The sequence below is a fragment of the Hippocampus comes genome, unplaced genomic scaffold (assembly GCF_001891065.2).
Source record: "Hippocampus comes isolate QL1 unplaced genomic scaffold, H_comes_QL1_v1.1 scaffold122, whole genome shotgun sequence".
Taxonomy (NCBI): domain Eukaryota; kingdom Metazoa; phylum Chordata; class Actinopteri; order Syngnathiformes; family Syngnathidae; genus Hippocampus; species Hippocampus comes.
In genome coordinates, this window is record NW_017842059.1 from 5060148 (window position 1) to 5076898 (window position 16751).

The 16751-nt window shown below is 39.5% G+C and overlaps 2 protein-coding genes across 4 annotated transcripts in view; one reads left to right on the forward strand and one right to left on the reverse strand.

Annotated features, from left to right (window-relative positions):
- The window catches only part of nf1a (neurofibromin 1a), an 86894-nt gene that overhangs the window by 10694 nt on the left and 59449 nt on the right, over window positions 1-16751 (reverse strand). For all 3 annotated transcript variants that reach the window (XM_019861295.1, XM_019861296.1, XM_019861294.1), the window contains 11 exons: window positions 15240-15350; window positions 6279-6711; window positions 5821-6161; window positions 4675-4877; window positions 2807-3000; window positions 2522-2662; window positions 1115-1394; window positions 797-1011; window positions 645-706; window positions 420-561; window positions 222-323 (listed from right to left, as the gene is read on the reverse strand). In XM_019861295.1, coding sequence (XP_019716854.1) covers window positions 222-323; window positions 420-561; window positions 645-706; window positions 797-1011; window positions 1115-1394; window positions 2522-2662; window positions 2807-3000; window positions 4675-4877; window positions 5821-6161; window positions 6279-6711; window positions 15240-15350 — 2224 coding nt within the window. The remainder of the gene's footprint in view (window positions 1-221; window positions 324-419; window positions 562-644; window positions 707-796; window positions 1012-1114; window positions 1395-2521; window positions 2663-2806; window positions 3001-4674; window positions 4878-5820; window positions 6162-6278; window positions 6712-15239; window positions 15351-16751) is intronic.
- The window catches only part of evi2b (ecotropic viral integration site 2B), a 12214-nt gene continuing 4472 nt past the window's right edge, over window positions 9010-16751 (forward strand). The window contains exons 1-2 of the mRNA XM_019861298.1: window positions 9010-9802; window positions 12581-13702. Coding sequence (XP_019716857.1) covers window positions 12598-13656 — 1059 coding nt within the window. The 5' untranslated portion in view covers window positions 9010-9802; window positions 12581-12597 and the 3' untranslated portion in view covers window positions 13657-13702. The remainder of the gene's footprint in view (window positions 9803-12580; window positions 13703-16751) is intronic.

Here is a 16751-nt window from a genome sequence, read left to right on the forward strand (position 1 = left end):
GCCTTTGGCGGCGAGCAGGCGGTTCAATGTCTCCTTGTTTTATGTTTTATGGTTATTTTGTTTAAATTTTTGATGGAGAAAAAAAAAAAGATTAAAAAAAAAAAAAACTTTGTCCGACCTACCGACCCTATGCTGAAATTTCATGTTCCTGGAAACAAATCTTTTTTCTTTGGCCTTACATAGTTAAAGTGTCAAGAATCCCAGAAGTCCTCTGATCTTACCTTGCTGAGAAGAGGCTGCAGCTTGGTCAGCGCAATGACAGTGGCCTCTATCAATACTTGGCTGTTGTAATTATCAGGACCTTTCAGACAGCTCTCAAGACCCTTATAATGTGAAAAATATGGAATGAATAAACGGTCGTTGAAATGTCATAGCATTCAAAGCCAAATAATCCAGTGACAAGAAGTGCTCCTTCTGACCCGGTCTATGCTGAGGAGAGGGCTGGCCTTGCTGAGGATTCGGATTATCTGCTTGATCTGACCGTGGCTGACCCGCTTACTGATGCAACCAAACACCACGAGGGCTCTGGGCTGGAGAGATGGGTTGTACTGGAATGCAAACCTGGTCACAACCAAAATCAGGATTAAGCATAACAATAACAATCATGGCTATTATCCAATAATAATGACAAATAACTGTCATACTTCTGTGCAAGCTCTGTCCACTGGTCCAACCACTTACAAGACGGGATGTCCCTCATACAAGCCTATGGAAAATTTGTAAAACCCATGAAAAAGCAATGTTGTAACTAACAAGATTTCTAAACAATCACAGAGGTGGTGGAAAAATTACTGACCTCCATGATTTCTAGTAAGGCCTCTGTAACAGTCTCCAGGGACGAAAGAGCAAAAGTCTCCCTTTCGTATGACCCGGGGGAGAAGGAGCGGTCTCTGTAGCTGGAGCGGAAGGCGATGACAGCTGCTGACTTGACTTTGCTGATTCCAAAGAGCAGGTAAAACTTGGGCAAGGAGAACTCTGTCAGGCTCAAGCGCAGCACTTGTTTTGTCTCTTCTAAAAAATGAAAAAGGATCCACTGAGAATGTCTTTTCAAATGATAAAACTAGGTATCACCATTAATGTTGTCTATGGGAATATGAACAGATGAAGTCCTCACCGCTAAAGTTAAGCTGCGAGCAAGTACAAAGGGAATGAATGATGTTGATAACTAAACCATGGGTAGAAGCCCTGAGGGACAGGGGCCCAGTGGCTACCAGCAGGGTCACAACATGGAACAGGTATGGCAGGTGGGCAGCAACATCCAAAGAGTTGTTGAAAGAAAGCATTAGCATGTAGCGTGCCAGAATGGCAATGTCATCCCACATCAGGTGCTGCTCCAGCGTTGGCGTTGGTGACAAGCAGGTCTTGTCGATGATCTTGCACATTCGACCAATGACCTGTCACAAAGAACAACAAATAAGACTGACATTCAACTTTTGTCACACGCTTTCAACTCTGCGGCTTATTTCATGAAGCGGCTTATATAAAGACTTTTCTAACGGCCGCCTGTGTACCGTCTTTCTTTGTAAATATCTCATGTTACAATATGGGCATCTGCGGCTTAGACACAGGTGTGGCTTATGTGTGTACAAAATATTTTTTTCTTTAAAATGTAGTGGTGCGGCTTATAATCAGGTGCAGTCTATAGTCCAGAAATTACGGTATTTAATTGTTCTATAAATAAAAGAGCAACCCAGATATAAAGTTTAAGTGATGTTGAAAATCTTATCAATTGTATGATATGCAAAAGGGAATGACTTTTTTTTTTTACAGTATGATTTGGACTTCAAATGTAACACTGGGTGTTCTGATGAAATGGTCTAAACAATGGACCTCTTTCAGTAGATACTGCTGTCTACAATAATAGGAGCCAGGGCCTGGGTTTACTATTGTGTCTGTCTGTTGTTTTTTGTTTATGAGTAGCAAGTCTAACTGGGATACAGCACAGAAGCAAGTGAGTTGAGATTGCCGCTCTACCTCTTAAGTCATGAACGATGGATTTATTTCTTCAAGTGGTAAGTATATTAACCTTTATAGACCAATTTTTAATACATTTTATCGATTATTTCCATGTGTCCTTGATTAAATGCTCTGATATTAAGTTGCCAAGCTCATGACTTAAACTATGACATCAAATAACATTCCATTGCAGCTACTTTGCGCATCTTGGATGATTTATTTTGGGTGTCGTTATGAAATAAAATGAGTTCAGAGTACTTCATTGCAGGTTCTCACTCATCCCATATCCCTTGTCAGGATCCACCAAAATTGAATCAAGGCAACTAAATCTGCTTTGGGTGATTGAAAATGTTTCATCTGTTATCCAAGGGGCGTCTTCAGTTCACTGAAGAAGTAGTCAAGTTAGCTGTGAGTGACAATTTGTGGGTGATCAGTTTACATTTGACAGCAATATTTTGGCAAAGTGATGGAGTACACTTTGCCAAAACAGCTAGTTTTTCTGAATATACGGGCAAAAAACAAGTAACATCATCCCACGACATAACACAAAAGGACATAGCCTCACCTTACTGGAGACCAATTTAACATTTCCCGATGCCAAAGCCACAGCAGTATCAGCCATGACCTCAGCCTTGATAGAGCCCAGGCCTCCTGTTGCGCTAGTTTTGATAAAGCTGTCCAACACCACGTCCAACAAATCTGTAATCTAAATACACGATGATAGCATTTAAGGACAAATGGCAAAAAATCCTGAATGAATTCTACATTCATCCATCCACCTGTCTATTTTCAGTACCGTTAAATGAAATACAGTATACACTTCCATGAGTCGTTGCTGTGGTTCACTCACCTGGCCCAAGCTGCCCCAGATCTTAGCTTGAATGGATGGATACATTTGCTTTTCATTGATGGTCATAGTGATGAGCTTGTCTAAAATGGCAGTGACACGCTGCCGCTTGGCATCATCATTGTGCTTACAAAAGCGAACGAGGTTTAGCAGCCAGGGTGTCATGTACTCCAAACAAAGGTGCTTCAGCTCGATACCTGCAGAACAAACATTTGATGACATAATTCACTTTTAGGTCAACGGTAATGTTGAGGGGACATTAATTACAAGCCACGAGTACAATGTAACCAGTGCAACTGAAAAAAAATACTTAAAACATTTCCAAGCAATTTGAGAGCAGCCAAATTGGGAAAAGGCTTAATAAAATATCAAACGTTGGTGAAGAGCTTGTTAGTGATCCACATTTTTTTAAATATCAGAACTGGGCATTCCTTCGGACTGATGGAAGGTGTATCAGTACCGTATTGGCCCGAATATAAGACGGCCCTGATTATAAGACGACCCCTTCTTTTTCAAGACTCAAGTTTGAAAAAAGACTTTTTGAACACCAAATTAATTTTTATACAGAAAATAACTACAGTACATCTGAAACAAATGATTATAACAATATATTTGAGAGAAAAAGCATGTTATTTTGCCTCATTTAAATCTTAATATCTGAACATTTAAATATGTAAACTAAATTAATTCATAAATGAATGGCTTCTGGTTTTTGAAATGTAAATTACATCATAACTTCTCCTCAGCTGCCGGTTAACCTGGCCTATCTTCGACCTACTTTTCTCCAGATTGTCGCTACATTTCTCCATTTTCTGTTATCTCTTTTATTATTTTCTTCTCTTTTCTTTCTTACCGCTATTTTTTATTTTTCTTCTTCATGCTACCGCTATTTTTATTTTTAGTCTTCGTGACAGGGGTTCACTTTGGCCTGGGGAGTCAAGTTCAGCATTCGCTTCAAGGATATCTGTCGCCATCTAGCGTCGTGAATGGGCATAATGTCTAGACCCCGAATATAAGACGACTCCCACTTTTTCAGTCTTATTTCAATGCAAAAAAACCACCGTCTTATATTTGGGCCAATACGGTATTTCAGTCAGTAATTCAGGCCGACCCAACTGGGTCCAGTCTGTCCCGTGGCGGCGACACACATAGGTGCGGCACAAGCCGACACACACCTCGAAAACAACAGACACACACACACAAGCACAGCGTGGTGATTGGTGAAATAAAAACATTATGTGACATGTCATTGATGTCTATGGGGCTGACAGGTATCTGATACTTATTTAAAATTTTGGCTGCCTGTCAGGTGTACGGCACCTGGGTGTAGCGTTCTACCGGTAAATGCATTCTGGATGCCATTTGGCTATCGCCGATGACTCGGAACGGACCGGGCTGGCCTGAAACACTGACGGAAGCTCACTGACTCACCGTACCGACGATGCCCACCTGTGTTACTTTTGTGACATGACGGACATTACCACCACCGATATTACGAAAAGTCTTTCTAGACTCATATAGTCATGTCTTTGGTTATCACTGTTGCTTGTTACAGCAACACTAGTGTAGCTCATACTACCAGAGACAAATTCCTTGTGGGTTTTACATACTTTGCCAATAAAGACAATTCAGATTCTGAGGAAAAAGTGATGCCTTGGCAGAACTCTGCCTCAATTTTATTGTCTTAAGAGTAAAACATTAGCAACAGTTCTGAATATGATACAGTACTGTTCTACACCACTGCAAACCACAACCCCATCGGGAACATCTGTCCATCCTTCTAGTTTATATACACATACCTACAAAATATATGTCATTTAGTTGGATTTGGTTGCGTTACTCTGTGTACAACGGCTCTGAAGGGTACTTACTAGATTTGCTGAAGCCAGAGATGCACTCCTCCAGAAACTCCAGTGTCAGATGGGGTTCATTGGCAGCTAGTGTCTTACTGATAGAGACGATGAAAAGAGTGTTGTTGGCTGGAATGCAGAGGCCTGATGTCTCCAACAACTGGCCTTCTATCTTCAGGTTGAAGGTGCAAGTCAAAGCACACAACAGATTGTAAGCCGCAGATCTGAGCAAGAATGGGCACAGGATCGGTGTTAATATTTTACAGTGATTTAAAAAAAAGACAGATATTCGCTTAACGATGTTCAAAACAAAAAGGAGGGTACACAGAGAGGCCACAATGAATTAATGTATCACTAAGAGTTTCAACCCTGTATAAATATATACACTATGCAGATAAGCCTGTTTGGTACAAAGTAAACTTGCAATTGTGTTTAAAAAGAAAAAAACACCAACAACAACACTGAATGTCTGTTTATTGCTACAATATTAGTGACTAGTGCTCATACACTGCATTGGAGGAAACCTCTAGCTGCAAACATTAAAGCTGTCACTATTGAATAATTTGAGAACTGATTATCCGAACAACTTTTACATCAAATAATCGATTTATAAGGACCCCCCCCCCCCCCAAGAATGTTCCTTACAGAATCAGTCCAAGCGTTGACACCTCTTTGCACATCGACTTTTTCTGAAGTTATTGTAAAGGAACACTACAGTCATTTTTAAATTAAACAGTGGCCCCCACAATAAAAAAATAAAATAAAATAAGATCGAGTCAGGGAATGGTGTATCTACACTTGGCTGATGCAGCGAGCGCATCACCGCAGCTGTGAGTGAGTGAGTAAAAGGGCAAGCAGTGTTGGGAATGTTACTTAAAAAGTAATTAGTTAGAAATACAAATTACTTCTTCCAAAAAGTAATCAAGTGACTAACTCAGTTACTGCCTAATAATAGTAATTTGTTACTCAGCAAAGTCCTATCCATAGTGTAAAATGTTTATAATAGCTCAATCAATAAAAACTGCATAAACTAGTCGATAACAACAAAAAGCCTGTTCTTTATAACTTAACTTTATTTCTGGTTTCAGTCTGTAAAGATTGGCATGCTGATGTATTTTTTTTTTTAAACTGCTGAAAAGAATTAGTATTCGTCTGTACTGTACTGACCTGAGACTGGGGTCAGAGCTGCCCAGGTTGAGCAGAGCAATATTTAACAGCGTGCCGGGAACATCTTTGGGTCGGATCTTGGTGTGCTGAGGGATTGAGTCAGGCTGCGATAGCTCCCATCGCGTTCGAATGTGGATAATAGACTGGACAATTGCGTCACATTCCTGATGCATGAAAGTAAGCGGTGTGCCCTGATTGGCCATGGTGAGTGTGAACTGGCTCTCATCTACCAGACATATCTCCTCAATTTCTGAGGCATAGTAGACATCATTGAGGAAGACAGGCTGTCCAAGAACACGGGTCCGTTCGGCCGAGGTCACCTGTACCGCTGTCGAGCCGACCTAAAAGGGGAGGAAAATTTATCGTTTGACCTAATCGAGTTGGCTTGGGTACGGTAATACATTTAACAGCAGATTCAGACGTGCATCCAGTAAAAATGACTTCGGATAAATCCTCACCTTTATTGAGACCTTGGTATCTTTGTGAGCCAGTTTGAGAGCATTATGGAAAACTTTGAGATCCTCCTCCAGAGTTAGCGTGGCAGCAGGTAGCTTCTGTTGGTCAGGTTCAATGTGCTCGGCTAGCTTAGCTGGAGAGTCGATGAACTGGAGCCTCTTACTCCCCTTTAAACCAGTCAGTAGCCGCTCATGGTATTTTGTGTACTCTCGCACCCAAGTATTGCAGTTGTAGACATAGACAGCGGTGACGTTTTCATACGCAAAACCGGGAAAAACCACAAACCACTTGGACAAAAAATCTGTCTTGAAGCGGTTGCTTGGGCCTACATGAGTCAAGTCCACCACAATCTCATATGGTTTGGCGTAATAAGGTTTCAGGGTGAGGAGTACATGGTAGATGAGCAGGTCTCCATTGATCTGTCCAGTTTTGAATCTAAAAGGAATGATACAAAAACAAACAGTGACATATATAAGGTTTTCTGTGGTAGATGATGTTCATCAATGTGCGTTTAATGTATGTGACAAATATTGAATATTGTTGAAACACCAAAACATATTTCTGTCTTTTGTTGGCAGATTTGAGGAACAAAAGCAAGGTGTCCGAAATAACAACACGATTAAAAGAGCCAGGAAGTTGCTTCATTGTATTTTGAGAAGACATCAGCAGGAATTGTGCAACTCCACCAAGATCTCTTTTCTCCCTCTCCCTTTCTTTAAAGAAGTATGTATTGACACAAAATTGTGCAACATCAAACGGTTTCGGCAATGTTCAGAAAGATTTAATCAACGCGAGTTGAAATGAAATATTTTTTTCTCTAAATCACAGAACAGAATGGAAGGAACAAGAGCTCTCTGGCTGTTGGTCATGCTGTTACTCTGTCACATCAACGCAGACCTCTCCGTTCCAACTTTGGAGCTGAACCAAACCACCAAAGACCACACAAACTCTCCTGACAAGGACAACAATGGCACGCGAGCAGACTGTTTGGTTGACACTGAGATGGGTGTGATTGCAATAAGCTCGGCAGGGGGTGTGATTTTTTGCCTAGTGATTGCCACTGTGGTATTGGCCTGTCAACTCTTCCACATTCGGCGCCAGGTTTACTCTCCACAGGCCTCCCACTCCAATATGTACTTAGTGAGTAGTACAGACTACTGGGACACTCACCCACCTGCGATCGAAGGCCTGGATGGGCCGTGTGACACCAGTGTCATGCTGGAGGAGGTGACAGCAGACAACACAATACAGGAAGAGAATGAAGTTGAATTGCAAAGGGAAGAGGAGGGGTCTATGGTAGAAACTGAACAGAAAGGAAAAGTTTTCAATCCTGAGGCGATTGATGGTCAGATGCTCAGCTCAGACTCAAAAGACTTGTCTGGAAATCTCAAGTGACTTTGGTAAACTGCAATCTTTAAACGCAGAAACCTCGTGTCTGTTCAGTTCAAAGGATATTTAACAAGGTGTGTTGTGTGTCCTATAACTAGGACTATTAAAATCAAAGAGCTGACCTACGATGTACTATGGGGTCCACAAGATATGGACCTCTAATTCCCCCGCCCCCATTTAGGTAGGGTTGTTTGTGTCAGGTGTGTACTGAATGTGAATGGTTAGGCAGAAGACTCGGTGCCGACCTTTGATGTGAACTCTTTTTTGGGGGGGCGGGGGGGCTGAAACTACATTCACATAATAGCAGAAACGCAGGCCAATAAGTCTTATTCATCTTCCTACAATAATGGCCAAAGGCATTTATTTTTTTCGGTTTTCTTCCTGAAAACACAAACAATTAAACCAAATACTGATTAAATTAAAATGAGTAATTATTTTCATTTCAGGGGTAGAATTAAGTGATGTGTTTAATCACGGATGCAGACGATTTTAGTAGAAGTCGCCTGCATCCTAAAGGCAAAAAAGTTATTCTGGCCAAACTATGACTGAGGCCAGTATTTTAAGAGGATGACTTGATACTTGACTTGATGGACCAAACATTTAGCAAATCTCTTTAAAAAGGTTAATTCACCTTATAACCCATATTGTGGTCATTTTTTTTTCTTTATGTGAAACTTGCAATTGTTGTTTCAGATCATTTTCTAAAATCACTCAAGTTCCAGATGACTCGTGAACTTTGTGAGACTGTTTAAAACCAATAATGTGTAAAATAGTGTATAGTGTGAATGTAAACAGAAAATATGTCTTATTTAGCAGACAACAGTTATTTAGTGGAAAGTATGAGCAAATTTCAGTTGGAGTCAGTCAGACTTTCAGAATACAGTGACTCCTCGACTATTTGTGAAGTAATTGGAGTTTTACTGGAAATATTCACTGAGAACCCCTTTTGGAAAAAAAAAAATGCATTAAAGGCAAGTCTTGCACTTGTAATGCATTTTTGTGGAAATCAAACAATCTGTGGGCCATTTTTTCTGAATAGTAATGTTTAAATATGAATTTGAAGTTCTATTTAAGTTATTAAATATTGGTTGACAAATGGACAGCAAAGGATAAGAAAACCAGTAAAACCAGATTTCCCTGCATTCCAAGCTCTGATTGCGATCCAGTTTGCGAATAGTAGTCATTTCCATTTGATTTTCCTGTGATATCAGCTCACCTTCACCTGGGCGCTGATTCTCTAAACAGACACTGCACCCTGGGCTCACAAATTCTGACAGGCCACACGGTTTCCCCTAACACCGACTTGTTGAAGAAACCAAGCGCAGGACACTTAGTAATTACTAACATTACCACATACTGGTGAGTTGTACAATTAATCATTTATTTGTATTTGTTTCTTTGGCCGTCCCTCAAAATATGTCTCAAAGTGAAACTCCTTCAAGGTGCAAATCAGGTTTGGGACTGCTGTTTTAACTCAAGCTAATGAAAAGTGCGTTTCTTCAATGAGAAAAATGAAGCCCAACGTGCACTCGATTTGCTTCAATTCAGACTGTATATATTATTTATTAAAAATAAAGCGCAAAATACTTCAGTAATTTCTCTACCATAATTAATAAAGAGCATGGTGATCTTTCAGTTGATCTCCCCTGAATCTTTGTCGCTGTTGTCTTCTAGCTTCTATGGTTACAGCAACTTAAAAGGGTACATCTTGCCACTACCGAAGGTTTCATTCTGATTATATAAACCCATGAATTTCTTTTATCCAGACCTCTATCAACACAAATGTGCATGCTCTATTATACCGTCACGTTATGAACATAACAGTGTCTTTTGTCTTTGAGCTCGGCATTTATGCAACATCCACATTGCGCTATGGAGTCATTTCCTGCAAAAATTTGACTTTGGCAACCTACTGAGTTCGGCAGCTAAGTCTATTAGCGTGACGATACTTCAGTGAACACAGGCCATTTAGAATGCACTGGCTTGCCACCAGTTTCACAAGACTTCCTGAAAGTGAAAAAGGAGTCGGTCAGTCTTTCAAACTGTAAACAGCAGTTAATAGAATCCACGCCCGGTGATCTTGCTTCAATTTAACAGACATTCTGCGTGTAGTTTCAGACCAATCCGACAATCCGTGGTAAGAAATTCTACACTTTCATCAATATTTTCTTCCTGTCTTCAAGAAATTTGTGCTTTTACCATTCTGATCATCATGAAAAGTCCTACCATCTACAAATAAGCATGATTTATCATCCGTTTGCTCAATCTTGTCATTTCATTCAGTATTTGATCCATTTGTATGATGACAGAAACTATATTCTCTCGCCAAAAAAGAATAGCTCTGCTGATTACATTTGTGTCAATTCAGCGTGATCTACTATAGAGGGGAAGTCGCTTAATATAATAACAGAGCTGGTCCCAATTTGTTGCTTTAATGTGCGAAATGTTTTGGATTACAGATGCAATGAGTCATTTTCACACACTACATCTTATCAAAATGATTTTGGTTTTGTCGTTTTATTTTGTTGTGTAAATGTGTGTAAAAGACATAATACAAACTAGGGCTGAACCACTTAGGAAAAGACTGAACTGCTATTTTTTCTGATTGCAATTTTGAGTCACTTCATGATTTTCTTCAAACTTCAATGCATTATTCACTATGTACAGTAACATACAAAAATGATAAAATAAAATACTGACAAAACTTGAAAAGCCATTTCTGTCATAATGCACTGACATGAAAGAGGTGATGGAGGCATCTTTGGAATTTTTTTTAGTTTTTTTAAAATGGTTTGGGAAAGCAAGACCTATTGCTTGCTGTCATAATTGTATTAAGCCATTATGTGGAATAGTTTAGATTTGTTTTAACCAAAAATATGTTAAATTTTGTACTAATGTACATGCATTTTATACATGAATATAAGATTATATGTAAATATGTTTCCCATTTTTTGTCAACTGCCTCGAACAGAGACTGAGGGCTTAGTGGTATGGCTTGAAATCCATATCATGGTAGAAATTGAAGCCCTTGACATTAATGTTGAGGTAAAAGTGCAAAAAAATCATAATTATTTCTGAACGGGTTAGGCTCAGAAAGTACTTTTATTGTTCTCCCTGCTTCTTTTCATTCAAATTTGGCATTTGCATGTAAACATGTCTGCATTTTCTTTTATGAAATGAAATTAACAAATAATAAACATCTAGTCTTAGGCGAAGCAAAATTTATCACACACAAAAAAAATAATTTTGAGACCCTGTATGTAGATCGCAAAACTCAGTACATGTGGTCATGAAAACCCAAAAAAATAATCGAACGTCTCTGTTCTCGACCAAATCGGTTTTCGACCAAAAATTTTGAGTTTTTCATGCCTCGGATTACGACCGAAAATCGGTTCTCGACCAAACTGAGCGCACTTGAATGCGCCACTTGACTCCTCTCGCCTTCCTTACACGAGGAAGTGACGCTTCCTCGTGTAGCGTTCCATTGTGAGCAGACGTGTTCAATAAAGCTTTTTTTTTTTTTTTTTTTTTTAAAGAGCGTGGTTTCGGTTTTCGAACAGCCTTCTGGAACGGATTATGGTCGAAAACCGAGGTATGACTGTAGTTCTGACCTGACAAGCTCCTTGTCATGACTGAGGTCAGCCATAACCGATTCATTTCTCGTTTGAGTATGCGCTTATTACTGTATGCAGCTATTGTCTTAATTTTCTCTAGATACATATTAATTGCATTAGTAATTTGCTGATCACAGCTAGTTGCAATATCAGAAACCAGAAAACAAGTTCTGATCCATTTGGTCCATTTTGATTTTTGGAACAAATATGAAAAATTTTTTTTTTCCCAACTTACACTTTAGCTCCAAAAAAGGAATGAACAAAAATGAAACACAGATTTCCTGGATCAAATTAGCAACCAATCATTCAGTGTCAACATTTTAATTTGACTGAGAATGTCAACACTTTAACAAATTGTTCTCCCTGCTTCTTTTCATTCAAATTTGGCATTTGCATGTAAACATGTCTGCATTTTCTTTTATGAAATGAAATTAACAAATAATAAACATCTAGTCTTAGGCGAAGCAAAATTTATCACACACAAAAAAAATAATTTTGAGACCCTGTATGTAGATCGCAAAACTCAGTACATGTGGTCATGAAAACCCAAAAAAATAATCGAACGTCTCTGTTCTCGACCAAATCGGTTTTCGACCAAAAATTTTGAGTTTTTCATGCCTCGGATTACGACCGAAAATCGGTTCTCGACCAAACTGAGCGCACTTGAATGCGCCACTTGACTCCTCTCGCCTTCCTTACACGAGGAAGTGACGCTTCCTCGTGTAGCGTTCCATTGTGAGCAGACGTGTTCAATAAAGCTTTTTTTTTTTTTTTTTTTTTAAAGAGCGTGGTTTCGGTTTTCGAACAGCCTTCTGGAACGGATTATGGTCGAAAACCGAGGTATGACTGTAGTTCTGACCTGACAAGCTCCTTGTCATGACTGAGGTCAGCCATAACCGATTCATTTCTCGTTTGAGTATGCGCTTATTACTGTATGCAGCTATTGTCTTAATTTTCTCTAGATACATATTAATTGCATTAGTAATTTGCTGATCACAGCTAGTTGCAATATCAGAAACCAGAAAACAAGTTCTGATCCATTTGGTCCATTTTGATTTTTGGAACAAATATGAAAAATTTTTTTTTTCCCAACTTACACTTTAGCTCCAAAAAAGGAATGAACAAAAATGAAACACAGATTTCCTGGATCAAATTAGCAACCAATCATTCAGTGTCAACATTTTAATTTGACTGAGAATGTCAACACTTTAACAAAAAAGTGCAATAGCTAAGGCTATGGGAATATTTTTTTATTCATTGATGTAGCATTTTAACTTAAAAAAAACGTTCTATAATTACAGCTGCAAAGACAAACCAAATGGCAACAACACAGACGGAAACTATGATCCTCCACCTCGTAAGCCTAGTTTTCATATTGCCACTGCAAACAAGTGGTGCAACGACATTTGGCCATGGTGACAGTATAATTGGAGTGACAACTGGTGAGATCAAAGAAAATCGCACTCACGTCCGGCAACCAACAATCACTTACAATCAGAAACCTCCAAACATCACAGAAGAAATGAAGGCGGCTCAGGCAACAACAACCGGCATCATAACTTCCCTGAAAACAAATCCACCGGTAGGAATGACAAACGCCACCAAAGTAATTCAAAGCACTGCATCTCCAATGCTCACAAGATCCACCCAAAGCCAGAACATGGAACAAACGGTCCTCCCCTCGACTATTAAAATGACCCATTCATCTACAGACTCAAAACTCATTTCTAGTGCAGCCGCATCTTCAACCTCATCTGTCGAAAACAAACCTACAAATACAGGTGGGGATACTACGCCGTCCACAGAGTCATACAAACCTTCAAGAGTCACTATCACTGAGCCAAATAAAATCCAAGAACCTCCAACAGAAAATTTGAATCATGTCTCAATTCACAGCCAAGTAGTGGCAGGACTAATAGGTGTGGCTCTGGTATCAATGATTGTTGGAATCTTGGTCATTGTTGTGAAGAAACGCAAACTTCAGAAAGAGCAGTTAACAACGACTGCCTGGGCTGGTCCTTCGCCATTTCTCAACCACGGAGATGACAACGGTCGAGTAACACTGAGGTCATCGAATAGGATTTCTGCCGCCAGTTTCCTGGCTCAGAAAACTTCCAAAAGGCTGTCTTTTCTCCCGGAAATACAAGAGGAGTCGGAAGCCAAAACACCAGCTTCTACTTTCGGAAGGACACATCAAGGGAGTACATCTGAATCAGAATTGGATACCAGAAGTGCACTGGAAAGAATTGATACAAAAAAGACTGAGGATAATTCTCCCATTGTAACTTCAACGAAACAAAGCATCACAAATGGCGATGCTGGCAACGAAAACTGTGACTCTATCTGCACTCAGGAAAACGACTTTGGGCAATCTTAATTACGCAAAAAATCTTAACCAACAAAAGGTCATTGACAAATACCCTGTCCCGAAAAAATTAGGCAGCATATTGCAAAAAAAAAAAAAAAAAATCAGACATCTTTTACACAAGATGCACAGTGTATTGAAGCTACAATCAATAAAGACAATAATAACTGAAATAACTTAAAACAGGAAATTGCTAAAGAGTTGACTACTGTCCAAAAGAACAGGGAAAAGGACAATTTTAGTCACTTCTGTTCAAATGCTTGTAAGAGCTGTATGTGCGTATCTGGCTGGCTGTGTCTTTCGCAGAATTGGCAGTTGGGACTCAACGGGCAGATTATGAGAGTACGCTTTGATCGCCCAACCGGAATAGCCGTCAACCCGCTCGCATTAATCCAAGGCATTAGAGTGTTTGTATCGATCAAGTAGACATGCGCTACAAATGTCAAATAACATTTTCAGAAAGTAAAAGTTGACAAACGACTGAAAATAAGATCAGCGGCAGACACAGCGCAGCTCACTTGCTTGTGATTAAACGAAAATGGCTTACATATTGTCTGTTGTTCCCAATACTTGTTTCATGAGTTTGAACAACCACAAACACTGTTTTGCTGTGCTATTTTTATTTCTTAATATTCATTTCAGCAACTCATGCAGTGCTTATTCATTCTTGGCTCTTAATTTATTTTTTCCTGTGTTTGTTGTTTGGAATTTATTTGGAAAAAATAAAAATCTTAACATCATTACTATATGATGTCATTGTTAAATTATTCATTTTAAGGGGGGAAAAATAATAGCGTCTCATGCCATGTCTTTTATTGAACATAATGACTGAAAACTTTCTTTATCTGTTTGCAAGGTATTGAGAGTGATTGACCGACTAAGTCAGGGATACTTCTATAATTTTTCAAACACATTTTAAACTTAATATTATATACCCCTACTATTCAGGTGGAGCAGGCCTGCAAGTAGCGAAACTATGCATATAACTTACAGCCATTAAAAATGCATAAAAAAAAACAAAAACAAAAAAACACAGTAATATACTTTCTTTTTTTACACCCCCCAAATTAAATGAGAATAAACCACCTAAACGTGTTTTGCATTAAAATGGGGGTTGGCTTCCACCCAAAAATATTTAAGGGAAAAAAAAATTATTTTACACACACACGCACACACGCACGCACAGAAATTTCCAATGGTTGAAACACACCTGATTAAACCGAAACAGCTACATTTAACCATAAAACAAATGTGCGTATATTGTGGATTTCAAAACAAATTGGGAAGTTTTGTGTACAAACATTTATCATAACAGGAATTCTGTACAAAATAGAACAGGATCATATAGTACTATTAAAGCATCTGGAAGGAATAAATTAAAGATTTGTGTGGGCAGCACGGGCCAAGAGCTGCGGTAGTGTGGCACCACGAGATCTTATCCATAATCACCATTAGGCTAAACAAATGAGGTGCATAATCATACCTGGAATAAGATTTTACTCACATACTGTTAAAAGGCAGGGATGAAAAAAATGTGACAAAAGATCAGAAGACACTGCTTCAGTATCCAAAGAAAATTAATGCTCAAGTCTTACCTGCGAGCCACATAGTAGAAGACTGGATTGCCGTTCTTCGAAGTACCAGCCTGATAGAAGATGTTGAGAGTCTTCAATGCTTTAAATTCCTCTTTTTCATGGACCTGGTGCCTACAAGACAAAATAAAACTTGGGACCGGCAAGGCAACATTGGTGTTAAAATATTTTTCAATACATTATTTTATGAGAGCGCTTTCAGATTTGAGAAACCTACTTTACTAAAAAACTCATGCAGTTTATCCATCCATGCATTATCTGAACCGTTTATCCTCATAAGGGTCGCGGGCGTGCTGGAGCCTATCCCGCCTGTCTTCGGGCAGTAGGCGGGCTACACCCTGAACTGGTTGCCAGCCAATCGCAGGGCACACAAACAAAAACAAACAAAAAAAAAACATTCTCACTCACAATCACACTTAAGGACAATTTAGAGCAGGGGTGCCCATTATGTTGATCGCGATGTTGGTAGCTCGCGGCCTGGTCCCAAGTCGATCGCGAGGTGTGGAGATAAAAAAAAAAACAAAAAAAACTGTCTCTGTGCATGTTAGTAATATATTTTTGGTGTTCATGCACAATGCACCTAAATCATCCGATCAGTCTCACTTTCACAAAAAGTATAAAAAAAATAAAAATAAAATAAAGCAGGTCACTTTTAACCTATGGTGGCGGGTGACCTGCCTCACCGGAAGTTGTTAACGCTCAATAGTCTGCAATTGTAGCTTGCGATCAGAGCTGTTGCTATATAGCTTTTATTATTATTATTATCATCAGTCAACGTTTTGTGTACATGTCACCGATTGCACTCGCAAAGAATGGCAATCTGGAGGGCCAAGAGAAGCATTTTAAAACGGTGTGAGCTAAGATAGTTAACAGGCTGCAGAAGTGCATCGCATGCCTCTGCGTCAGGTCTCCCACTAAGGTATGCTGTGATTTTCTTTTTTAACAAACTCAAACTATTGTGTCCACTTTATTTTCTGTTTATTTTATCATAGGGGCCATTGTGGCTGTTGCTCATCATGGTATGCGTGTGTAAGTGCGTGCGTATGCAAGCGTGCGCGGTAACAGGTCGATCGCGGGAGGGTGGTTGATCGAAAAGTAGATCATCGGTCCAAAAGGTTTGGGCAACCCTGATTTAGAGCAGGGGTCCCCAACCTTTTTTGCCCCACGGACCGGTTTATGTCAGACAATATTTTCAGGGACCGGCATTTAAGGTGTGGCGTAATAATACAACAAAATAATATGGTATGAGCTGCATGAAAACTGTGGTGTTTTCGAAATATAATAATAAACACAAGGAGCGTCTAATCTGGCCGCAACACTCCAATCGCTATGGCAATGTTTAATGCCTTCAAAATACGATACAACGCAAATTCAAAGTGCATGAAAATGACGACTCACCACAGCACCGAGCTTGATTTTCTGCAACCAGACGGTCCCATCTCGGGGTAATAGGAGAGACAATGACACCGCAAGTGTGTGGTTTATGTCCAGTCTACTTCGTAATTTTGTTTTCGT